Source organism: Canis lupus, chromosome 22 (genome assembly GCF_003254725.2).
Source record: "Canis lupus dingo isolate Sandy chromosome 22, ASM325472v2, whole genome shotgun sequence".
Classification (NCBI taxonomy): Eukaryota; Metazoa; Chordata; class Mammalia; order Carnivora; family Canidae; genus Canis; species Canis lupus.
Window position 1 is genome coordinate 30,799,422 of NC_064264.1, and position 27,050 is coordinate 30,826,471.

The 27,050-nt window shown below is 34.2% G+C and overlaps 1 protein-coding gene across 14 annotated transcripts in view; it reads right to left on the reverse strand.

Annotated features, from left to right (window-relative positions):
• MYCBP2 (MYC binding protein 2) overlaps positions 1-27,050 on the reverse strand; it is a 258,985-nt gene that overhangs the window by 130,502 nt on the left and 101,433 nt on the right. For all 14 annotated transcript variants that reach the window (XM_035704586.2, XM_049099236.1, XM_049099235.1 and 11 more), the window contains 11 exons: positions 23,025-23,229; positions 22,262-22,415; positions 16,304-16,476; positions 15,112-15,237; positions 14,886-15,013; positions 9,811-9,902; positions 7,872-8,006; positions 6,669-6,752; positions 5,330-5,426; positions 2,850-3,042; positions 2,028-2,302 (listed from right to left, as the gene is read on the reverse strand). In XM_035704586.2, the coding sequence (XP_035560479.2) occupies positions 2,028-2,302; positions 2,850-3,042; positions 5,330-5,426; positions 6,669-6,752; positions 7,872-8,006; positions 9,811-9,902; positions 14,886-15,013; positions 15,112-15,237; positions 16,304-16,476; positions 22,262-22,415; positions 23,025-23,229 (1,662 nt within the window). The remainder of the gene's footprint in view (positions 1-2,027; positions 2,303-2,849; positions 3,043-5,329; positions 5,427-6,668; positions 6,753-7,871; positions 8,007-9,810; positions 9,903-14,885; positions 15,014-15,111; positions 15,238-16,303; positions 16,477-22,261; positions 22,416-23,024; positions 23,230-27,050) is intronic.

The following is a 27,050-nucleotide window of genomic DNA, read 5'->3' on the forward strand; positions in this document are numbered from 1 at the left end:
CTAGGATGCTTTGGTGATGACAGTGAACTTTCTTAGGGGGGAGAAGGGCCAGAACTTCTACTACAATGTTGAATATAAGTGGTGAGAATGGTCACCTTGTGCCTCGTTCCTGAACTTAGGGAAATATTCAATATTTCACCATTAAGTATGAGAGTAATTACAGATTTTTTAATTTATATTTTTCTTTTATCCTTTATAATCCTAGATTGAAGAAGTTTTCTTAAATCCTAGTTTGCTGAGAAGTTTTCATCACCGAAAAAAGTGCTGATTTTGTCAAAACAAAATTTTCATTATCTATTGAGAAGATTATACCATTTTCCCCGTTTATTCAGTTAATATGATTAATTACTTTGATTTTTGGACACTAAACTAACCTTGCATTTCTAAGAAAACCCCTACTGGGTATGACATATTTTTTTTATATTACTGGATTTGATTTGATGTTATTAAGAGATTTTATATCTATGCTTGAGTAATGATTGTACTAATTTTTTCTTTTAAAGCCTTAGTCAGGTTTTGGTATCAGGGTAAGGCTTACTTGACAAGGCTAGTTGGGAAAGGTCTCCTATATTTTCTGAAAGAATCTGTAAAAGATTGATGTTATTTCTTTCTTATAAGTTTAATAGAATTCACCAATGACAGTTTTCTGGGTTGGGAGTTTTCTTTGTGGGAAAGTTTTTGATAATGAAGTCAATTTTTTAATGGATATAAGGAAATTCAGATTTTTTCTATTTCTTATTGTGCTAGTTTTGGTTAAGATGTGTTTTTCAAGACATCTGGTCTACTTTAACTGAAGTTACAAATTACTAACAGAAAGTTGTTTATAATAATTCCCTTATCATTTTAACGTTGTTGGATCTACAGTGATGTTCCCTGTTTTCAATCCTGTTCATGGTAGTTTATGTTTTTTCTTTATCTCTTGTCTCTAATCAGACTTGGTTTTAATTTCAAAGAACCAACTCTTTGTCAATTTTCTCTATTTTCACTTTACTGGTTTCTGCTCTTTATTATTTTCTTCCTACTTTGGATCTGCTAATTCTTTCTGATTTCTTTAGGTGAAACGTAGATCACTGATTTTAAACCTTTTTTCATTGCTATTAAAAGCACAAACTTTTCAAGCAATGCTTCAGCTACATCTCACAAATTCTGATGTTATGCTTTTATCTTTCAGTGTAAAATAGTTTCCAATTTCCTATGAATTTCTATGTTGACTCATTGATTACTTAGAAGTGTTATCTATTTTCCACATATTCACTGCCTTTCTCAATATATTTTGCTATTGCTTTATTTAGTTCTGTTGTGGTCTGAAACTCTTTAATTTTAATCTTTCGAAATTTACTAAGACTTGTTTTATGGCCTAGCATATGATCTACCTTTTTGATGAAAATAACATGTATTCTGCACTTGAACATTCTGTCTTATAACTGTCAGTGAAGTCAATGTGGTTGACAGTGTTGTTCAGATCTTCTATTTTTCTACTGAATTTTTGGTCTACTTACTGAAAGAGGAGCACTGAAGTCTCCTAGTATCATTGTGAATTTGTCTATTTCTCCCTCTAATTCTGTCAGTTTTTTTGCCTCAAGTATTTTGAAACTGATTTGGAGCATACGCATTTATGAGGCTTGCAGTTTCCTCATAAATGAATGATGTTATTAGCAAGCAAGTTCACTCACAGCTCTCCCTCTTGACCATTCTGCAGATATGGGGGCGGCAGGAGCTGTGTTTCTGGTGCTAATCTTGCTCTTACATCCTCACTCACAGTTGTTCTTGTTCTTACATACACACGCCCACCCACAAATTCAAAGAGCAAAATCAGCAGCCGCACAATGTGCCTGCCAATTTTATAACTAAAAATGATAAATGAAGCAGAAAAAAAAATGTCCTTCAACTTTGTTAAGTCACACATACCAAGCCAATGTCCTAATTTACCTTTTATAAAATTAAGAAGATTGAAGCTACAGCATTTTCTTGAAGAATATTAAGTAATATATTATATTTTCAACGAACATTTTACAAACTTAAATTACCTGATCCAAACAATTCAGCAGATCACAAAGGCAAGCCCACTGTAAGGCAGGAGTTGGGTAGAAAGAATGAAAACAGGCAGTAAAGGTATTATGACACTCCTGAAGAACAGCTTCTAGGAGACTCAAAGGTTGACTGAGATATCCTTGAGGATCATTATCCAACTTCAACATGCAGTGATCGACTCCTTCTGATAAAATTTTTCTTAACAAAGTTCTGGTTTTTCCAATACATTCTGCTAATTTGCTAGTTTCTTCCACAACTGCTTTTCCTGTAGCTTTGTGGGAACAAAGCAGATTGCTAATTAACTAGAGTAATAATAAATATGCAATATAAAAATATTTTTACTAGAGTAAAAATAAATATTCAAGTAATTTCTTATATAGCTAAAGATCACAAATACTCATAACCTAGAGATGAAACAATTTAGAGATTAAATGAGGTCCAAAATTATTTCTTTTAAAAATCTAAGTAGGGCAAAACCAAAAAAAAAAACCCCACAACCAAAACCAAACCAAAACAAAAAACCCCCGAAACAATGGTTTCAGTAAAGTTCAAATGAGTTGTTCAAAAAATTTCTATTTGATTAAATCTGCTGAAAATATTTCATATTATAGTTATGCTTTAGCCTAACATAACTTTTTGTTAACAACATAACACGTAATCTGTTTTATTCTTTGTAAGTAAATACAAAGCTTTCTCCCCTCCTTTTGGCAGAAAATTAAAGGCAGGTGGGGATCTTAAACTCTTGGTTATCCCTATATAGACTTTCCCAATGTGTCAAATATTTTCTCCCTAAAGTAATTTAAAAACATGCTTTATACCTGATACTGGATAAATTTCACAGGTATAGACACGCAATAACCTCAGACAACAGGTACCCACAAAGCGCAGCCTTTCTAGATCTAGAAGTGTAGCTGTGAATTGGAATCCTTTTAATCCTCTAAGTTCTTCAACTCCTAAGACCAAGGTGGTCCAGCTCCAGTGAAGAATACTCAACAATGACTCAAAACATTCCTAATCCAGAATACGAAAAAACAGATAACAATTAGTTCAAATCATACCATAGATTCAATCAAATGGAAAAACAACATTCAACTTCAAGACTTTATTTGAACTTCTTTACTGAGTTTTGATTAGCCCAAATAATGGATATTCTATTAGTTCATTTATCAAATTACCATGAGGAGTATCTCTGAAGCTTGACAAAAAAGGTAGGTAGTCATGTATAAAAACAACATCCTATAGTATTTGCCTATTTATTTTTATAAAGATTCATTTATTTATTTGAGAGAGAGAAAGAGAGTGTGCGAGCAAGTGGGGCTAGGGGTTAAGGAAGAGAATCTCAAGCAGATTCTACATTTAGCATGGAGCCCGATTCAGGGCTGGATCTCATGACCTGTGAGATTATCACCTGAGCTGAAACCAAGAACCAAAGGTTTAAACAAAAGAGCCACTCAGGTGTTCCAATATTTGCCTATCTAAAAATAAAATTTTTAAGTTTTTCTGCTACCAATCTATATAATTTATCATGTAAGTAAGCAAGGGAAAAAATTAAAAACATTTACTGGAAAGCAAAATTAAACTCTACCCTGTTACCACAGTATTATATAGGTAAGTCAAGTATTTAAAACCCTATAATAATTTTTAATATAATAAAGTGTTTTACTTAGTATTAGGTATCAGTGACAGTACAAATAACTTATTTTATGTCTACATATTAAGTTTTACCATACAGACTGTAGCCAACCTTTGATAAACAAGTTAATAGGTGATAAAAATACTAGATGATTGCAAAGCAAAGCAATCATTCCCTAATAACTACTAAATTCCAGTCCTCTGATATAGTAACACCAAGAGTAAGAGTTTACAGTTTAGCTTTTTAAAGAAATAGTTTCATGTATTTCTAACGACCACAAAACCTCTTAGACATAAATATCAAACATTACTAAGCACAGAAAAAGAGATCACTGAAAAAGACACACAGAGTCAAGACACTTATTTGGATTAAAAAATATCAAGCTGCTCTTCATAGTTAAAGGATGCCAAGATACCAAGGAGACAAAGTTCTTGGAATCTCTAGTTGTAAGCACTATCTCTATATACTATCACAGATCTTTTGTTAGGTCATTTGGTATGATATATCAAAATTTAAATCTGCACACTTCCAGTAGAAATATTCACATAAGTATGTAAGTAATCAAAAATGCACATGTAAGAACATAATAGTCCTTTGATATGTATAGCGTTGACTAAATTTTAGGAGTACAACTATTCTATGGGACGCTATGCAAATACAAAAAGATAAACACAGGGCCAAATATACCTCTAACATGAATTACGTCCTTAGTACTACGAGAATTTTAAAAAAGGAGGTGCGAAGCTTTATCATTACAAACAATCAAGGAGGCTGTATAGCATACTGTATATATAGACTCACAAGTTTGCATATGTATAAAAAAATGGTCTGGAAGAATATACATCAAAATGTAACAGAGTGATGGGGAAAGAATTTTGGTATACTGCTAATATAGTTCTATCCCTACTCCACCCTCTGTGCTCAACCAGGAATGTGTATTAATCTTGTGAATTGAAAAACTAACTTTAAAAAAAGCATTCTTCCTATGTATCTTAGGAATATGAGAGACCCACCAACTACATTAATAAATCACACTCTTATAGTGCCTTACAATTTAAAAAGCATTTTTGTATCCCTTATCTCATTAGAAATTCATAAGGATGCTATCACACAGTTTATTCAGATAACTGGCATAAGAATGCTCAACTAAGAAATGAAAGAACAAGAACAAGAAGTTAACACAGACTTCCTGGGCAGACCATGATCTCTCAATTACATCATGTTGGCTTTCCATTCTATACTGGTAACACCAATAATGTAGCATATCTTTAAATGTAGAATGTGGATGGTCAAGTAGTTCAAAAGAGTCCTTAGTCAGATAAACAACTCTTCTATTTAGTACCTCAAGCATTAGACTAGCATTTTTTGTAATATCAGCCTTAACTTTTTAACTCCTTCAGCATATGGATTCATACATGATTTACTAGAAAACCCATCAGTTACATCAGTTCATGCTAAAGTCCATGTTAAAGTCAGCCAACATTTCTATTTTCCTATCACTTAAAGGACATACTCTTTGGCCAGGGATATCATTGCGGATACAAAAACAAATCTGAGTTCATAAAACCATGCTGAGATAAACTCTTAGAAGAGTGGCTAAATGTTAAAATTCAAAATGAAATGGAGCCCTGGACAAAAAACCTAAAATTTTAAAAAATGGCTTACCACTGAGACAGTTCTTGCAAAAGATCGCTTTAAAATGTGTACAGGTTCACTGGTTTGCTGTTTGCCTTTTGAGGCACTGCCATCACTGGTTGGAAGTCTGAAGGTAGTAGAGACACATAAATTTGTTGGAAAGTCCAACAACATTTTTCTTTTCAAACTATACAGTTTTGCAATAGCAAAATATGCTATTCAATATAGGTGCTATATTACTAAAATTATTCAACCAGTGTACCCAGGAGTAGCTCGAGCAACTTATAATGTTTATAATGTTTATAATGTTTCATGTTACAAATATTAATAATAAATTGCATAAAAACCCCAAAAATTTCTTGGGAAAAATGAGATTTATACCACTTAGATTCTCAAAACAATTAGTAGGGAAGAGAGACATGAGAGATAGTCACTATTCTAGAGGTATTTCTTTATAATTTTACTACTCATAGAATGACATTTTTTAGTAAGGGTATATCTATTTGAATTCTTCATTCTAAATATTATTGCAGTAATCTACTAGAAATAGATGGATACATAGTCATATGCTTCCATAAATGTCTCAAATTACCATGTCTTTCATTACCATGAAGTAATTAAAATTCTGAAATAACATTATTAACATAATAAATATCACTTGGACAAGTTATTATTTGATAGTTCAATTAAAGGAAAAAATGTTCAGCAGTAAGGGATTTTCTCTGCTTTTTTAAAGATGTATTTATTTATTTTAGAGTGAGAGAGAGCAAGAGAGAGTAAGTTGCAGGGAGGGGAAAGAGAGAGGGAGAGAGAGTTACAAGTAGACTCGGTGCAGAGCGTAGATCCCGACACAAGGCTTGATCCTACTACCCTGAGATCAGGACCTGAGCCAACACCAAGAACTGGATGCTCAATTGACTGTGCTAACCAAGTGCCCCTCAGCAGTAAGGGATTTTCTAATTCATTCCATCATAGCACGAACAGGAAACGTAAGACTTCAGTAAATCAATCAGGACTGCATCTAATGTCCCCACTCCAAATTCATTGCTCTAACACATATTTTTGTTACTTTATAATATTCTGAAATGAGTATGAAAATCCACAAATTGAAAAATAAGTTATTAAAATACTGTTAATGGTGTAATACAATCTGAGTCATGAGGTAAAATTTAAAGTTAAGCTTGATGTAGAAAATGTTTTAAAATATGTGAAATATTAAATGTTTTTGTTAGTAGTAGCTATATTTCTACTGGTATATTATAACTTGCTGAATGCTTCAAATAATTTCTCTCATGTCATATTTTATAGTATCCTAGCTCATTAAACAAAGGAATAAATCATATTAATTTACTGTAAATATGCTAAATACCTGTATAATAATTGAGGTATCTGACCAGCATTAACATCTGTACCATTATTTGATTTCTTTGAACTCTTAAATTGGAAAACCACCCTAAGAAGAGAAAAAATAACAATGATACCAAAAAAACATGATTCAAGATCTATGAAAAAAAATAAGAAATTTGACAATCATATTTTCAAATCCTATGTAAAAGAACTGAGATTCATTCTTTAAGGAAAAACACAAATAAAAAGGAATTGTTTTTATTTTGTTCAAACTCTCAATGGCTTAATGAATAAAATGAAGGAATTAAGCCTGATCAAGAACTCCTGGATAAGCTGCTGTTCTGCCCCTCTCTCATCCCCACAGCTCAACTTTAACTAGAACTATAAGATTTTAACAAAATATTTCATCTTACAGTTTAAACTCTGTTCAACCATACATGTGGTAAGTTTTAGCTTCAAAGTTCTGGGATATTCCAAAGCTCAGTGAACTGCATATGGAATCACACAGTCCACAATCAAAAGCAGTCTCCCCAGTGCTAGGACACAGTCTTAGAGTAAGTTTGAAAGCAATATTTTACAGCAGGTTTAATTTTTCTACAGCGTTCTACTTGAACATTCAGGAACAGAGTTTCCCTCATTAATTAGTCTGATCTGGTTTTGGTAAGCTTTGTTATGAAATGAACTATTTGAAATATATTATTACATAACTTATACTCATTTCAAATAGTTTATGCTCAAGAAAAGTAAGGAGTAAATTGAATTTCTCTTCTAAATGATGGCCCTTTCAAATACACGAATCCAGAGTACTGAGAATAAAGGCTGGACTCAGAGTCAAGAGGTTCCAGGTCCAGATTTCATTCCCCCACACAGCAGTGATATGATGTGCAGCAAATCACTTTACCCTCCTGTCTCTATTCCTGAGTGGAAAATGGAGCTAAGAAAGCCTCACAAAATTGCTGAGGGCATCAAATGAGAATATAGATATGAACAACGTAACACCCAGAAATACATACAAATGACAAACTACAAGAGTAAAGAACAGCAGTCTCTCCTTGTTTTGTCTAGACCTTCATTTGGCATGAGACTGCATAAATTTAATATTTGGCAGTCATAGTACATTCTAGACTGACATTTTTATCTTCCTGAAAGATCTCTGAGCTTCTAAAACAATATTCTACTATCGAAAATAAGAGTTGCTTTAGTAATACTTAAACATTTTGCTTACCCATCATCTGTGGTAATAGAAGCTTGTCCATGAGATCCACAGTCACTACTAGGTCCAGACACTCGAGCCCATGCTACATACCACCAACCAGCTTGCAAGAGAACTGGTTCATCAAACATCATTGCATATTTTTCTCTGACAGAAAAATTAGTGAGTCAAAGACAATGCCTTTGTACTTCTCTGTTTTATGTATTTATTTGTTTTAAATTCTTTATAAACAAAATGTGAAAATCATTGTGTGAGATTCTTATTGAACATCATTAAAAAACCTTCTATTTAAAAGTTGGAAAAAAATTAAAAAATTTGTGTTACAAACAATTTGTGTCATAGTGATGGCACTCTTCACCTTGAATTCTAAAGTTTGCTTAAATGTTATAAAACTCTCATATTAAAATAACACAAAAATGTTTTTAAATTATTGTTAAAAAAACAAACACCCATTCCAGTTTAGTTGGAAAATGAAGATGCTGCCTAGATCACAGAATAGTTCTGAGGACTGAGCAAATTCAGATAAAGTATTTGGAGCTGTGCTTGTCACATAATAACCACACACAAAAAATTTTACTGAAACAGAAGGAGAAAAATCTTGTATACATATGGAGATCTGATAGATATACACAAGTTATAAAGTTTTAGGTAATAGAATATAGTGATTTTAGCTGGGATAGAGAAAAGAATTAAGGGTATTTGAGGATGGGAACAAATTCACACACTGAAGAGGTACAAAAGTACAAAACAGGACTTGACAATGACAAGATGTCCAGTTAGGTTAAAGTATGAAGACATATTTAAAAATGTGGTAGGTAAAAAGTTAAAAAAGATGTTGTAAAACATCTTGTTGTAAAGTCCTTTGCTTTGTTAATAGAGAAATGAATAAAATCTAGATGATTCTTCATATGTGAAAACAGTATATTTTTGACTCATAATCATATGCTCAAATTAGAAACACTAAATGATAATGGCATCTTAAGGCTTTGTTAAAAATTAATCGATTATTTCTCCTAAAATCTTTCTAATCTTCATTTGTATATTACATAGAAAATAACTAAAATAGTATCTCCTAATACTAATGAATGTTTATAGAAAAAAAAATAGTCAAAATTTTCTTTAGGTTTACTATTTCATTCTCAAAAGTATTTATGTTAAAAGCAAACTCAATGCCTTGCTACTATTTTCAGTAAACACACATTATCACTAGCAAAAAGCTTATGCATAACACACAAAGTTTTAATACAGTTATTACTGGGAAGTACAGTATACTATTATTATTATATGAGGTTCAATTTATTTTTTCTCATCATAATATTCCTTAATTCAAATCACTAACTTGTCATAACATACTGTTGGAGATTATTCTTGGGATTACACAGAGAAGGCTGATAAAATCTAATTCTCTTCTTACTTTTAATGAAGCTTTATAAATAAACATCCAGATTCTGGTAACCTCCTAAGGGGTTTCAGTAAAAGCTGACCATCTCCCGAAGTGTGTTATAACCAAGCACACATACTATGGGCATGGTGTCAGGACACACAAGTGATCTGAATTATGGCCCTTTATGACTATTCGGTTCTGTATACATAGTGCTATACAGGTAGTAAATAATTACATGAGATTACTAGAAAGCTAGCACAGTAGGTGTTCTCTAAGTGATGCATGAAAACCAAAGTGTACAAAATATACATATTTTTTCATCTTTGATGGAGAAACAATTTATCTTATAGACAAATATAGATACTATTAGTTTTAATGCAGCCCCGTTAATTGCAACACTAATTAAAAAAATTATTTTTTTAGTTGTATACTAATATACAACTTAATTTCTCAAGCATCTGATCACAGATTATTTAAAACATCCTTTTTATGTCTCTTCACTTACTATGAATTTTTCATAGTAAGTGTATGAGGACTCAGAATTCTGAGTAATGAGGAAATCTTTACCTGGCAGCACAGTCATAAGCCAACACATCAGTCTCTGCAAGAAGGTCTCCATCGGTTTCATGATCTCCTCCATCAGGACCCAACTCGAACAGCTGGAGAAAGGAGAAAAACACATGTCAAATCACTCACTCATGCAAACCTGCTGAATAATATGTTTATAATTTTGATGTTTCCAATAATACGCTGGACACTGCAGAATGTAAAAACCAGAATGCCTGCTTTTTTAATGTTAAATACACAAACCTATATATTTAAATTAAGAAACTTATGGTCTATGTAAATCTGTTTTCCTTATTTATATATTTGTCTATTTATAGCAAATGCTCCAATTTGTTCTGTACCAAATATAAGTATCTGAAGGAGGTGAGAGAACTCAATTAATGCATTTTATCTAAGTGAGCTTTCAAATGAGGAAGAATTTTGTTTCAACACTTATAAGCTGTGAGATCTGGGATCCAGTTTCTTCATCCATAAAAGAAAGATGACTACTAACAACGCCTACTTCATAGTAATTGTGAGAATTACATGAAGTAATACTTATGAAACACTTAGAAAAATACCCAGAAATAAAGGCTACAAAAATGTTAGCTATGGAGAGAGAGAGGAATAGCAGAAGATAAGGATCCTTAAAAACATAGGTAACAAAAAGTAGCTCAAAGAAATACAGCACAGGAAAAGGAGAGATGAAGGATATGAAAGAAAATGGTCATAAAACAAGAGGAGGACCAGACAGTCTGGGAAAAGGATAAGACAGAAGACATCAAAGAGGAAAAGTGATGAAATTAAGTGAAAATAAGGGAGAATTATCAGGAAGAGATCTTTTTTCTTTAAAAATGGACCAATACATATAAAGACCTTTATTTCTCTGGAGAATTCTAGTAGGTGAACTGCAAAAAAGGCAGATAAAACACTAAGGAGGGGGATCCCTGGGTGGCGCAGCGGTTTGGCGCCTGCCTTTGGCCCAGGGCGCGATCCTGGAGACCCGGGATCGAATCCCACGTCGGGCTCCCGGTGCATGGAGCCTGCTTCTCCCTCTGCCTGTGTCTCTGCCTCTCTCTCTCTCTCTGTGACTATCATAAATAAATAAAAAAATTAAAAAAAAAAACAAGGAAGAATTAAAAAAAAAACACTAAGGAGGAAGAGAAGGAAGCATTAAAATTTACTGGACTATTTCTATGTTAGATGTCTCATTTTTTCAATTATATGCTAATGATTTGAAAATCTATCCCCAGCTCAGATCTTGTTCTTAACAGTCACTGCATTCCCTCACCCCCCACCAGTTGGATCTCACTAGTTCTAAAGGGACTCACTCCCCTTACCCCTGCTTGCATTGTTCTGATTAATGGGACTATCACTTACCTATTCACTCGGATAAAAAACGGGGAATAATCCTTTTTTCTGTATCTTTCTGCCATTAGTACATCTATTCTACTGCTGGTACCAAAGCTTGTCAGTTCAAGCATGCTGTTACTAGCTAGAACTCATCACTCTTATCTTTAATCTCTCTTTGCTCTGGTCCATATTCCATAAAACTGAGCGGTTTTGTTTTTAATGATCCTAGTACTCTTTTTAAAATGAATATCTGATTAGAATACTTCTTTAATTTACAATCCTTCAATGGTTTCTCATTTCCTTCTTTGTAACAAGACATAAAGGTCCTTAAGGAGTTCCCCCTAACCTGGCTCCCCTGCTTATGTTCAACAAGTATTTCTCAACACATACTGTGTGCCAGGCACAATTTTAGACAATACGCATACAGGTGTGAACACCACAACAAAAAAATGGGGGCTATTGGAAGTTAAGTTGTGGTAAGGCAGAGGATTTAGTTTTAAATAGGTTCACCAGAGAGTCAAGGCCTGAAGATAATGAGAAAGTGATCACACAGGTATTGAAGTAAAGCGCTGTAGTCAGATGGAGTAGCCAATGCAAAAGTCTTGAGGTTTGACTATGCCTGGCTTGTTTGTTCCTCAACCTAATATAAGGCAACACTATAGGAATCTGAACAGAAAGGAGTGGCATACTCTGGTGTACATTTTACGAAAATTTCTGCTGTATTGAGAACAGACAAAAGGGGAACAAGGACAGAAGCATAATACAAGTTGGGAGACTACTGTAATAAATAAGGTGAGAATGGCTATGGTTTAGACCGACTTGGTACTAGGGACAGTTTTTAGAATTCATTAGATCCTGGATTTATTTCCAAAGTGCAGCCAATAGTGTTTGCTGCTGAAGGGGATGTGGGGTGTGACAGAGGGAAGGCAATGATGACTCCAAGATTTTTGGCTTAAGCAGCTAGAATAATAAAGTTAACTCTATTCTCAGTCAGTTAGCGGGGACGGGGAAAATATGAGAACAGCAGGTTTAGAAAGATCACCAGAAGCCTAGTGTTGAATATGTTATATCTGAAATGCCTATTAGCTATCCAAACGGAGAAGTGAAGTAGGCAGCTGTATATATGACTTTGGAGGTTTAGTAGTAAGAGGAGAAAGTGCTTAAAGCCATATGGCTGGACCACTATGGGGATAAGCAGACTTTTAAAAGTGTCCAAGAAGACTGAGTTCTGGCACTCCAACATGCAGAGGTTAGGAAGATGATAATAGGCAACCTGAGACTTAGAAGAGCAGTCAGTGACACAGAAGGAAACCAAGTGTGGTGTCTAGGGAGTCAAATGAAGACAGTATTTAAAAGAACGGGTTCACAGGATTAAATTATGTCAACTGGTTAAGGAAGATGAAGACTGAGACTTGACCGCTGGCTTCAGTAATAGGAAGTCACTCACACCTTTGACAACAGCAGTTTTGGTAGGTTGGTGGGGCACAAACCTGATTAGTGTAGGTTCAAGAAGGAATGGGAAGAGAGAGAATGGAAATAGAAAGTATAGAAAGTTAAGAATATGTACAGAGCCTAGCTAGGTGGCTAGTCCAAGACAAGTACACAAATACTTTTGCCCAGAGTAGTTAGTAGTGGAAGAGTCTTCCAGCAGGAGGAAAGAGATAACAGAGGACCCATCAAGAAAGATGTCTAGGTTTCTGCCTTAGGGTAATAAGCATATGGTGGATGGTACTACTCAAGAGATGAACCACTGGAAGAGAGCCAGGTCCTGAGAAAGAGCATGAATTCAGTTGCAATATAAAGACCAACAACCGTCATGCCTTTAAAGCCTTTACATGAAAATGGGTCAAAGAAGCAGTCTGAGCTGGCGATCTAAATTTGGGCATCATGGTATGCTGACAGCTATTTAAAACTTCAGGCTTATTAGAAAATGTTTAGGAGAAAATACAAAGTGAAAAAATAGGGGCTAAAGCTGGGCCTAAAAGAACTCTCAACATCTAGTAGCCAGGTAGAAGAGGACAAACCTATAAGAAGAAAAAACAAGAGATGAAAACAAAACAAAACAAAAAAGATATTTACTGCTAGGGAAAAAAAATGTATACCTCGCAGTGGTGAGCGGAAGGAAGACAAAAAGACTTCTGTTGGAAAACCTTAGTCTATTCATTAATAACTGAATTTCAAAGGCAAGTTGACTTCCAGGGAATGGGAGAAATAAGGGTGGTTTAATAAGACTTGGAAAAAATTACACTCAATATAAAAAGAGCATTATGAAAGGCCTATATACTACTGTAACACAACTACTGGTGATAAGAACCACGGTGGTATTCAATATTATCAAAACAAAGCAAAAAAACCTTTCAGGGACAGAAAAAAAATGTATCTTCTTGATAACTTACTAGACACTGACAACTAGCACTATATTACTCATTGAGTTTGCTTCTCTATCTTGACTTCTAATCAAGACATCTTCAAATAACCCTTTGAAAGTAGCTGCTCTGAAATAAGCCCAAAACTATGGTTTTATTTTCCTTTTTCTTTCTTCCTTCCTACGTATGTATGTTTGTACCTAACTACCTATGCCACAAGTTTTCAAAATTATTATTCCATCCCTATCCTCTATATAACTTTAGGGACTTCCAATTCTTTCTTAATTTCTGTATTATCTCTATTTCTTTAGCATGTATTTTCCAATTATAGCCAGAAATAAGCAAATATTTTTAAAAGTTTGTCAGTTCTGGTTTGGCCTCTATGGGGAGTGTCCTCAAAAACCATCACAGTAAGAGAGTTTTAACATATTTTTAGATATTATTGAGAAAAGAGAAGATCTCCTAAATAGATAGCATCTAATTGAGAATTTTTAATGAAACTTGCTACTGAAACTAAGACACAAACTATAGGTTTTTTTTTTTTTTTGAGAGAAAGAATGTGTATGCTTATACACACGAGCGGAGTTGGGGGACAGAAAATGGGGCAGACGGAGTGATAGAGAAAGAATCTTAAGCAGGCTCTATCCCCAGTGCAGAGCTCAACTCTGGAGCTTGATCTCACAACCATGAGATCATGATCTGAGCCAAAACCAAGAGTCAGACAGGTGTTCAAACAACTGAGCCACTGAGGCACTGCTCTCTTTTACTTCAAAGGCAAAATCGTATTAATTTGAGAAGTGGAACATTTGAGTATTGGTGAATGTTCAAAGAGCGAGCACATCCTTGGCTTCGAATAATTGCAGACCCTTTCTGAGATGAACAGGTTTAGAAAACTGAGGATTTTTTTAATTATTTTTGTCTACCCAATGAAATCCATACATTCCATCTCTCACTTCATCCCTGATTCCCCTTTTAGATTGATCATGTCTTATACAGTATTTGGCATAAAAAATGCTAAAAACTATTAAAGCTACATCAAAATGCCCCTGCATCAAAACAGCTGTGCCCCCATCAAAAGTGGCTAATAAAAACGAGGCAAATCAAAAAAGTACTGCTGTACCTAGATCACTAGGAAGTTCACAAAGAATTAAGATGGGTTTTTAGTCTTTTTCAGCCTATATTAGAAAATCATTTTCCATTCATTACCTTCTATCTTGACTTTTTATTTTCTAATGAGCCAATAATTTAGTATTATTGTATTACATTTTAGCAATGTTCCCAAGTCCTTTTTTATTATGTATTATATAATATAAAATCACAAACTAAGTCAAAGCTAACTTTAAACAAAAAGGGCAACAGTATCAACAAACTGCTTACCTTAATTTTAGCAGTATATTCTCCTCTACCTCCAAACAGACCAAGGCCACCAAGTAAAATGTCAGTGTCAGCACTAAAACGTATAGCTTCTACTGAATGAGCAGAGTAACCCCAGCCCCCTCCATGACCTAAAAGATACAATTAATAATTCATGTAGTAAAAATCTATCTATATACTTCTATATTTAACATATAAGACAATATTTCCTAAACATAAATATACATACTTTCAAACCTGTTTACTACACTATAATCTTCTTTGGAATAAACCTTCATTACTGCTTGAGTCTCCTCCTCTGTACTTGCAACACCCATTTTTAAATCCTGCATAGCTGCTAAGGTATCAAGGCAACCTAAAAACAAACAAACAAAAATTTAACTCTGTGAAATTAAAATTTCCCATTATATTGATGGTATAAGATGCTATAGAGAATAAATTAAAATAATAAACTCTGAGTGTGCTCAATAAATGTATTCCAAGCTTCAAACACTGTTTCATGAAAGGATATTTAAAACCAATAAGAATTCTCCTTTGCTTGGGTAATTATCATATTTAAACACATTCTATGTTTCCCAAAAAACTGTATCTTTGAAAAGTTGGCATTGCTCAATCTTTGAGCCTTTACGAGGTTCCTCCTTTTATGAAATTCTGAATTACTGTAGATTCTTAAAGTTTTATCTGAGGAAGACACAGCAGCCTGAGAGAACCTTAATCAATATGAGTTTTGGATGTTTACTATGATTACTAGATGAAATTTGAAGAAAAGAAGTAAGGAATTATATGTATGATCTAGTAATTATACTTAGGAATATGATTTCACAATTGCAAATTTTAGATAAGCACAAATGAGCCTTTTTAAGGATCCTTTTTAAAAGCAACAAGTAATTACATGGATTGGTATAAAATTTCCACGAACAATATATATATATTTTGAAAAAAATGTTATATTACAAATTAAAGTGAAGTTGATGTGCTATGGAAAGCTGTGTTATATAAAAAGAGACAGAAGTAATAATGTATAAAATTCATAATTATATATATATTTAGAATTTGTCATTTTAAAATAATGTATGTAAATTAAATATTATAATTATACATTTGAATATTCTATCTGCATCTCTAAAATCTATATATTTAAGCTGAACAAAAACATTATTAAAAAATTTGCCTGCTAGAAAATTACATTCAGGAATGCTTTATATTTGGGCATATATGAATTGTGTTGGTTCAAGTCTAACGTATTATTCATTGTGGGATTGACAATGAACTCTCTTAAGTTAGAGAGTTTAACTTACATTGCACTTAGCATACCGTTGTTTAACACACTTGAGAAAATAAAACACAAATCTAAATATTCCTTAAAAAAATTCTCAGCACACATTAATGAAAATCAGCTGATTATCAAAGAGGAATCCTACCTAGAATGTGCAAAGCTGCATGAGATCGGGTGGTGAGAGCCCTTGATCCTGTTGGTAAGGCAAGTTCAGGACTTAGAATACTACATCTGGACTGCATGTCTGTTGCAGAGGGAAGTCTTGCATCAGCAACCACTGCATTATAACACCACAGCTCCCTAGTATTCGGTCGAAACCTTCAACAAAGAATAATCATAGCACTTCAACATATAGTTTCATTGAAAAAAAAATTTCTAAAGTATAATTGATGATATAAAGACAATATAGTCAGATTAAAGAGGACAAAATGTAGCTCATTATTTTCTTTATCTGAGCTAAATATGTAAATAAAATTATTTATGTCACTATAAGTGAAATAGTACTACAGATCATGATACTTTATGAGTAATAGATCAACAGTACACATGATGCATATACATATGAAGGTTCAGTACAACAAAAATTCCATAAATAAAGTTTAAAGACAAAGGGCAAGTTGAAAGAAAATATATGAAACATACATATAAAACAAAACAACAGTATCCACAATGTATAAGAGCTCCTGCAAACCAGTAAGATAATTCAATATCGAAGTGGGCAAAAGACCTGGAATGCTGTTTTCAGAAAGAAACACGGTAAAGTGTATGTAGCTATTCAAACTAAAACTAAATAAACAGTAAACCATAAGGGACCCACAGTACTATCCAACCATTATCTCATATCTCTTCCATAAAAAATTCTCTAAAGGCTGCCTCCACTTCTTTACCATGGTTTTTTTGCTATGAATTCTTTTTGGAAAAGTTGTTTTTATCATCTACAGGGTACACACAAAAGAACAGTAAAAAAATATTTTCAAAAAAAGGTATGAAGAATAATGGTATAATGTGTATTAGTAAAAATAACATTACTGCTATTTTTTAAGTACCCTGGCTCTTCCTCCCTACCCAATTTCTTTCCTTTTCCTTCAAAGGTAGCAATTACCTTGATTTTTTTTTAAGATTTACTTATTTATGATAGAGAGACAGAGAGACAGAGAGAGAGAGAGGCAGAGACACAGGAGGAGGGAAAAGCAGGCTCCTGGGAGCCTGACGTGGGACTCGATCCCGGGACTCCAGGATCGCGCCCGGGGCGCCAAGGCAGGTGCTAAACCACTGAGCCACCCACGGATCCCCAATTACCTTGATTTTTAAAAGTTTATCATTCCTTTGTTTTTATGATTTTTTATATTTATATCAAAATTGTGTATTATTTAAGTTTCACATTTTTAATTGTGTATGAACAGGATATACACTTTATGTGTTCTGTGGTTAGCTTTCTTCAAACAATACAATATTCTTACAATGTATTTTTACAGTGGCATATGACTACAAGTTCATTCATTCTTGTTGTAAAGTATTAATAGCTCATGTGACTACATTTTAATTATCTGTCCATTCTATCACTGATAGCAAAATATTTAAAACCACTCAATTTTCCATTACAAAAAAAAATGCTGCTGTGGATAATTTTATACATAGCTCCTAAAGCCTAAGTATAAGAGTAGATAGGAAGGAAGAACAAAATCCTCATATTTTTCACAACTGGTATGCCTACACAGAAAACACTGATTCTTTTGAAAATCTGGTCTGTGTCAGATATAGCTAATATTCAGATTCATTTATTAAGGATGGTCTTCTCAATTAAGGTGCTTCATGATCCAAACCTATTAAATATAAGAGTACTTAAATTCAATGATCCCACTTGTGGCTACATATCCAAACGAACTGAAAGGAAAACCTTGCAGAGATATTTGCACACTCACAATCAAAGCAGCATTATCCACAGTAGCCAAGAGGCATCCATAGATGGATAAGTGGATAAATAAAATGCAGAAGAAACATACAATGGAATGTTATTCACTCTTAGAAAGGAAAGAATTCTGTCACAGGCTGCAATGCGTATACATCTTGAGGACATGATGCTAAGTGAAATAAGCTAGTCACAAAAGAGACAAATACTGTGATTCCACTTATATATAAAATGTAGTCAAATTCATAGGCAGTAGAATGGTGGTAGCTACAGGCTGGAGGGAGGGAGAAATGGGGAGTTGTTCTTTGGCTATGGAGTTCAATTTTGCAAGATACAAACATTCTAGAGGTCTATTATATAACAATGTGAATAGGGCAGCCCAGTGGCTCAGTGGTGATCCTGGAGACCCGGGATGGAGTCCTACGTCAGGCTCCCTGCATGGAGCCTGCTTCTCCCTCTGCCTGTGTCTCTGCCTCTCTTTCTCTCTCTGTGTCTCATGAATACATAAATAAAATCTTTAAAAAAACAAACAAACAAAAAACAACGTGAATATACTTAACACATGAATTGTAAACTTAGAAATGGTTATATTTTATGGTTTTTTCATTTTAAACTTAAATACTTGGCACAGAATAAATTCTATGAAAGTACTTGTTATAATGAGTGGAATTAATATAAATGTACTATTGCTTTTTAATTTAATCTATTAATCTAACTGGTTTATTTGTATGTGATTATTTTTCTCTTTTAAGATTTTTTCTCTTGGTTTTTAGTGTTTTATAATTTCACTACAATGTCTCTTGACTGTAGATAATGGAAATGCATAATTTCTAATATTTGTGAATTTAAATCCTTTTATTGGTTCTGGAAAACACTCAAGCATTATCTCTTCAAATATTGCTTTCTCCTCTATTTTCTCTAACCTCTAATATTTCCTTCTTGGAAGTCTATTAGATCTTTTCATTATATTCTTCAAATCACCTCCATATTTTTAATATTGTCTCTGGCATTTTTATAATCTCCTCTCAACTGTTCAAATATGATCTACTCATGCATTTGTATAAAAAACTATTCTTCAGGGGATCCCTGGGTGGCTCAGCGGTTTGGCGCCTGCCTTTGGCCCAGAGCGCGATCCTGGGGTCCCGGAATCGAGTCCCATGTCGGGCTCCCAGCATGGAGCCTGCTTCTCCCTCTGCCTCTGTCTCTGCCTCTCTCTGTCTATCATGAATAAATAAATAAAATATTAAAAAAATACTATTCTTCATTTATAAAAGTTTTGCTTGGTTGTTTTTCAAATATGCCTCATCATTTTGAGTCTCATTATGAGTTTCTTTTACTTCCTCAATTTCATCTCTGACTTTTTAAATAGTTCATATACACATAATTTATTATTTCTGTTATTTTCTAGATCTGAAACTGATCCTGTTGCTTGTCTTTTGCTGAATTTACTAACAGTGATATTATTTGTATGTTAAGCAATTTTAGATTTTGCACTCATATTTGTGGAATCTTAATTCATCAAAAACCTATGAGCCTATATAGAGGAGGAGTTTTCTCTAAAGATGATTTACACTTGCCTTCTGCTGGAGACACAGGGGTATTACCTATTTGATCCCACTTTAGCATCATTCCAAGGCTAGAATCTTAACAGAGTTTCAGGATCAGTTTCCATCTCTCTCACCTCGCAGTTGGCACAATGCTTATTTTCCAAATGGCATCACTGCTTATCAGTATTTGCCCTCAGGGAAATCCTGTGTTTATAGTGCTGAGTGCTTACTTCTCCAGGGTCACCTCATGAGATATGATTTTTATTTTTATGCTGGCTTTCTTTCTTTGAAGTGGGGGTGGGAGACATGGGCAGTATATTAGCTACATCTTGGCTAAGTGCCAAGCCAATGAAGAAAACATAAACTTTTTTTTTTTTTAAACATAGGGCCCCCTTTGAAGTATTTAGTTTACCAAACTGCCAGAAGTGGAAATCCCCATTTACTCCTCAAACCACACCAATCTAGTTTGCACGTCTAACACTTTCATGAAATTATTCTCAAAGTTGCAAATAACTTCTAAGTGGCTAACCCTATTAGAATTTTTTGTCATCTACTTAGTCAAGCCCTCAGCAATATCAAACACCATTGAAAACACTCTTTTTTTGACCTACTCCCTTTTTCACTTCTATATCAGCACACCCTCTTGCTTTTTCCCATAGTTCACTAGCTGCCCCTTCTAGTCTCCTGACTAGTTCCTCCTATCTCATCTAACTTCTAAATTTTTAAGTTCAGGACTCTCCTCAACCTATTTTCTCTGTCTCGGTGATCTTGTTCAATACCATAGCTTTAGATACACCTATATAAACTAAAAATTCTCAAATTTATATTCCCAGTCCAGATCAGTCCTCTTTGAGCTTGGCTCACTTATCTAACCGCCTGCTTAACATTTTGCTTAGAACTCAAACTTAACATGTCAAAGACAGAAATCCTGACAAAATCTGTTCCTTTCTCTGCACTTCCTGGCTCAGTGAATGCCACTAATGTCTATTCAAATGCCAAAATCAGAACACTGGGAATCATCCTTGACTACTTTCTTTCCTTAATCACTTACCAATATAAGCAAGTTTTATTGGCACTATTCCAAAATATATGCTGCTGACTGCTCATCTCCATCTTCCCCACCATGACCCTAAGTTTCATGCCATCGTCTCTCCCTTGTATTGCTGTAGGAACCTCCTACATCTAGTCTTGCCCCATTCCCATTTATTTTCCACACATGTATAATTTCTTAGTGTTAATTCCCAACTCAAAATATGACAAAACTTCCTATTTTGAAGATAATTCAAATTCCTTAATCTAGTCTGCCAAGTCCTGCAAGTCCTAGCCCTGTTTATGCCCCTGAATTTATTTCATGCCACTCACTCATGATACTTTAACCACACTGGCTTTCTTCAAATTCCTAAAATACTAACCAGGCTGTTGCATCAAAAGCCATTTGGGTCTACTAAGCTGTCCCTGCTCAGAAAACTTTGCCTAACTCTTCAAATGCCTGGTTCTTTCTTATACTTTAAGGTCTTAACTTCTACTGTCTCCACTGAATGGAAGATATAGGTCATTGCTGTTAACCTCAATCACACCACCCCCTTTTTCCTTAATGATGCTAAGCAAGATCTATAAAATGTATTATTTATTGGCTCTCATACAGTCTGTATCTCTGTTAAAAAAAAAAAAAAAAAAAGACGACCTCCCTAAGAGCAAGGGAATCTAATCTTACATGTATCTTACTCACTTGAATCAATCTTTACTTACCATATAGTATCTATGTAAATATTTACTGGCTAAAATTAAAACAGTAAAAATTAAAAATAATAATAGTACTGTATACTGATGCTGACAGCATGGGAAAATATGGATTCTCATAGCAGTTGGTGAGAACCGGAGGACAATTTGGCAGTAGGTATCACAATTCGGTGAGCCTACCTTTTGACTCAGCAATTCCACTTCTTGAAAGCTATCTTAATAGGAATACACTCCTATCAGTACAAAACTCTGTGTGCATATATACATGTGTTTGTGTGTTTACTCTGGCATTATACATAATAGTTCTTACTATACTGACTTGCAAAGATCTACAAATTGTTTAACAACAACAAAAAAAACCTTTTAAAATGAGTATGTTCTTATATGTAGAAAAAATGCATTTTAAAAAAGTGTCAAACAATATAAACCAAACTTAATACTTGTGACCCTTAGAGAAGGTCAGTAGGATGTGTTATGGGGGAAGAAAAACATCTAAAGAAGGCCCACACAATTGCTGTATTTTTGCTTTGCTTAAACACACACACACACACACACACACACACACACATATTCATGTGCTATTTGTGTAAATTTTGAAGTGTGAAATAAAATTGCTATTCTTAACATTTATTTGCTTTTATATAGATGTCAAGTTTCTAATTACTCAGGAGAAGTTAAGAATACAAAAGGAAGCAGACTCTGGCAGGAAGGAAAGTCAAAGTAAGCTTATAGTGAATCTGTAGTATCCTTGATAGCTGTAAAATATAAGTACCCTACTAAAAAAGACAAAGGACAAAATGTCTAGCCAGAAGTCAGGATAATGGAATAAAATATGAATTTTGTATCACCACAAGAGTATAATTTGATCAGAATTTGTTTACTACTCTATTTTATAAACAGAGCTTACCTCCAAATGACATCATACACAGGATCAAGACACACACCAAATCCTTGCAGGTCCTCTTGTTCAGAATCATTAAAAGTTTTACAACTCCCATCGACTTTATTTATCAGAAGGCATTTAAATGGAGGAGGTTCTGATATAGAAGCAGGTACCAAGCCTTGGGAAAAGATATTATCCATCTTAAAAAATGCATTACCTTTTTGTATTGCTGCAGCTTAGAATGTAGGTATTATTTCTAAGTATTATTATTATTATTATATCCATTTTAAAGATGAAGAAACTAAGGCCTAAATAAATTAATTAAAAACTTTTAAGTAATAGAATTAGGATCAAAACCTCAGGCTTTCTAAATTCATAACATATGCTCTTAATTTCTATACTATATGTAACACTATATGTAATCATTTATGATATCACACACACAAGTATAGAGTGATGCCTACAGATGGAACTTCAAAGTCTGACTTAAGTAACCTTTAATAAAAATTAATTTCTACCATTTATTTAATAAGAATCAATACAGAAAAATTCCTCCTTTCAATACAGGTTTTATCCTACTACAATTTAGCTCACGTTTCCACCACTCTCTAGCTAATAGCTAATAAATACTCATATAAACACAGAAATTTAGAAGCTTCTCAATATTCTCTCAAATAGAAAACAAAAAGCTCTAAGATTATATATCTAATGATAGGGAAAGATGAACTATTTACTATCAGTCACAACAAAGATTTTGGGAAGAACATCTATTTGCTTGGGGTATTACCTATTATGTGTTTACTGGCAAAAATTTCTGATGTAGCCAGCACGTGAGAATTAATAAGTGCTTCATCAATGCGTAAGAAGGTCTGGTCCCCACTTGCACCTATCCAGGTAGCCTTTCTTCCATATTTTGATCCGATGTTAGGCATGGGAGCTGGTTTTGCATTCCAATATGGCACATCCAAAATTGGTCTACCCAGTTGTCCTTTCTAAAAAATTAAATAAGCCATATTAATAATATTACTAGATAAATAATCTATAATTTTTAATAAAATTAAGGAGACAAAAACAGCTCTATGAGAAATTACTCTTTATAATTATTAGTACTTTTTTAATTAATGAAATTCATGTGAAATTTAGATCAAAATTTATAAAGGAATAAAATAATTTCTATTAATTCTTAGGGACTTCCCCACTAATAAACCACAAAGTGTATTATTTTAACAATAACAATAAAGCTGAAATATTTTTCCATGCAAGAAGTCTCCCTGAAATACTGTCTTCACCTACATTTAAATGAAAAGTATAATAAATACACAATGTTAAAAAGTTAGTATTACAAATTGTTCTTTAAAAAAGAATCATTGAAAAAAATCACTTTGATATTTTAAGTTGACAGTACTTAATTTATAAAGTCACTATTAAAATTATGCAGTCTGAAAATATTTGGGTAAAGGCCAAAATAATAAATAGTACAACTGGGAATACAATTAGAAAATTACATATTTTACACATGATCACATGTTGGTAAGTTATTTAAGTTTTAAGATAAATAGCATAATCAATAGTAAGATATAATGTCTTAAGTAAATGTTAACTCATTTAAAAACTATGGCTATCTATAGGTAGTAGGTTAGGTAAGAGTTTAATTTCTTTAAAAAACAACAGATAGTCTCTCATTAAGCTAGCAGCTATAAAAAAAAATACTAATGGTGGATGGGTAAACATTTATCCTAGTTTATGAGCTCACCCTCCCCTCCCAAAGCACTCCCTCTTTCCAAAAACTGCCTGGAAGGCAGAAAATGCTGTATCATGGCATCCAGGGTCATCTGCAAGTAATGGGTATGAGAAACCATCAGCAAAAAACCTGAAGAACAAGGGAGCCTGGAACACTGCAAAGAGCCTGCTTAAACTCACCCTACTATCAGATTTCTAGTGTGTTCTATCACTCCTTCAAGGAGTGATACCTTGAAGAAAATACAGCACACAAAGTGACTGTAAACGCAATAGAGTGTCAAGCCCTGGGCTGAACTCAGGGAGGGAAAAGTGGCAAGTACATGAACAGAGAAGCAGCCAAAACATTTCAATGTTAATTTTCAGCTTCTTTCAATGTCTGTCCTTATTTTTTGACAAAAAAAAAAAAAGGCATAAAAATGTGAACAGTGAGGAAGTGTATCATATATACTTTGAATATTTAGAAGAAAGATAATTCTATTTGTCACTGAGTACTGCAATAAATATCTATTTCCTTACTATCAACGAACTAATGTAAAGAAAAGCAGTGCAAAAATATGACAGATGCCTGGACAGCCCCATGGGATTCCGAATGTGGTTATTTAAATTTACTAAATTTACTAAATAAAAATTCACAACTAGGACCTCTGGGGGTAGAGGACAGTAATGGCTGTCTGATTTCAAATATCACCATTCACATACTCCCCAAAACAAAACAAGAAAATCAACACACACGGGGCAAAGAAAACCACACATGACCCAAGTCTTCAGCAGTTTAGGAAACAGCAGATCTGATGACCTATTTAAGTCACCTGTAACCAGGGGAAGAAACCAGATTCCAAGTCTTCTCTCTGGAAGTGCAACTGTAAGCAGAAGGTGGAAGTACAAAAGGGGAGCTTATGAAGAAGAACAGAGCATAGAGAGGATTTCGAAAAAGCACTGGTGAAATCATCTCCCAAAGAGAAAACCTAACTCTTAAAGTCAAAATCTGAAATAAAGGTTCATAGCACCAGCTACATGAAAAGGCTTCAAAGTGTGCAGGACCGTTTCTCACCCATGAGACTGATAAAAATTAAAAGGGTATGACAGCACATTCTGTTGGCAAGGCTGTGGAGGTACAGGCATTCTCAACCATTGCCAGTGAGAATGCAAAAATAAAGGGAATTATTAACATCCCACAAAACTGCATAGGCACTAACCTTTAGCCCAGCCATCTTACCTCTAGAAATTTGCCTTAACGATACATGTCTAACAGTGTTGATTTCATTGTAAAATATTGTAAAGTACTTATATCCAAGCATAAGAAATTGACTAAATATAGTACATATGCACAGGGGTACCAGGCAGATATAAAAAAAAAAGAATAAGGAAGATCTCTACAAACTAATACAGAATGATTTCTAGGAGATACAGTAAAATGATAAGGGTAAAGTGCAGAAGAGCATATATAAAATGCTACCTTTTGAAAAATAAAGATTTTATTTAAAAATAAACATAATTATACGTGTGCACATATATATACACACACACCTGTATGTATACAATACACACAGGAAGATAAATTAGAAAACAATGAAGTTCATTACTTACAAACATGGAGTAAAGGGGATATGGGAGGAAATGACACTCCACCGAGTATACTATTTGTGTAACTTTAATTTTTGGAAACACGTTAATGTTCTACATATTCAAAAAAAATAAAATTACATCTAAGGATATGAGAGGAGGGATCCTAAAAGAAACAAACTGAAACAGTGCACTGGACCAGAAGCCCCTTTCCTTGGAAGTCTGAGAGTTCAAAGAGGACAGGATATGTCAGGCATCAGCATTTTAACCAGTGTCTCTGCCCAGGAATGGCTAGGAAGACTGTTACTGTAGGGAGAAGAGGAACACCACTGTGTTAAGGGTCCTCTGACTCTGCTCCTTCCCTGCCCTCCCTCTGGCACTCCCAGGGAGCCTCATTCATTGTTCAAGGCCAAAGTTATCTCTATGTTGAAAGGTCATCTCTCTCCCCTAAACCCTGACATCAGATCTCATTCACTTTACAGAGATGAACCTCTGCCCCAGGATCCAGTGAGACAAAGAGACCTATAAAAGTGCTTGTTTGCAGGGACAAGGGGAAGAAGGGTGATCCTTAGCTGTTGTTGCTCTTCACAGGAATCTGTTATTTGTACCTATTCTTATTAATATTAACTAAAGTTTTTTAAATTAAAAAAAAAAGGCAAACCAAAACAAATGACTCCAACTCCATTCCAAAGGAATAACAATTCTACTGAAATGGGGTATGGGGAAAGAACCCAAGTAACTTACAAACACTGTATTTGACTATATACCTTAAGCTGTGGGGAAAGAACACAGGTGAGAGGAGGCAGGAGCAAGAGTGACAGACAAATCCTGAACTCCTGCTAGTGAGTTTGTTTTATAGTGGTGTGGATAAAGCAAGTATAAAACTAATTTACCCAAATTCTAGGACTGAGTGAATGAGAAATAAATGCACTGATATTGTTAGAAGCCATAAATCTTACTGAGGAAGAAAGGAAACAAACATGGAATGGGTCAAGGTAAGAAAGACTGTGGGTATGGACTGGAATTAGAAGTACTGGTGTGGTCTTATGATTTCTGAAATACATACATGTATGCATATATATGCACATATATGTGTATTGGAGATATATTCCCCACTAAAAAGATCCCCTGTTCTTGGAGAAACAGCTGAATCTAGGACCAATACAGAGAAGCCTGAAATAATTTGTTATGCCAGGAAGTAAAGAAGTGCCCCCCAAATGAAGGCTCATGTCATAAGAACACAGGAGTCAGCTGAAAGGGACTCTGATGAAATCTAAGACAATCTATGCATCTAAATAATTAAGGACAGTAATGAAGAAAATAAAAATACATGCATCTGTGCCAAACAAATAAGAAGGGCTACTGCTGGGATCCCTGGGTGGCGCAGCGGTTTAGTGCCTGTCTTTGGCCCAGGGCGCGATCCTGGAGACCCGGGATTGAATCCCACATCGGGCTCCCGGTGCATGGAGCCTGCTCCTCCCTCTGCCTGTGTCTCTGCCTCTCTCTCTCT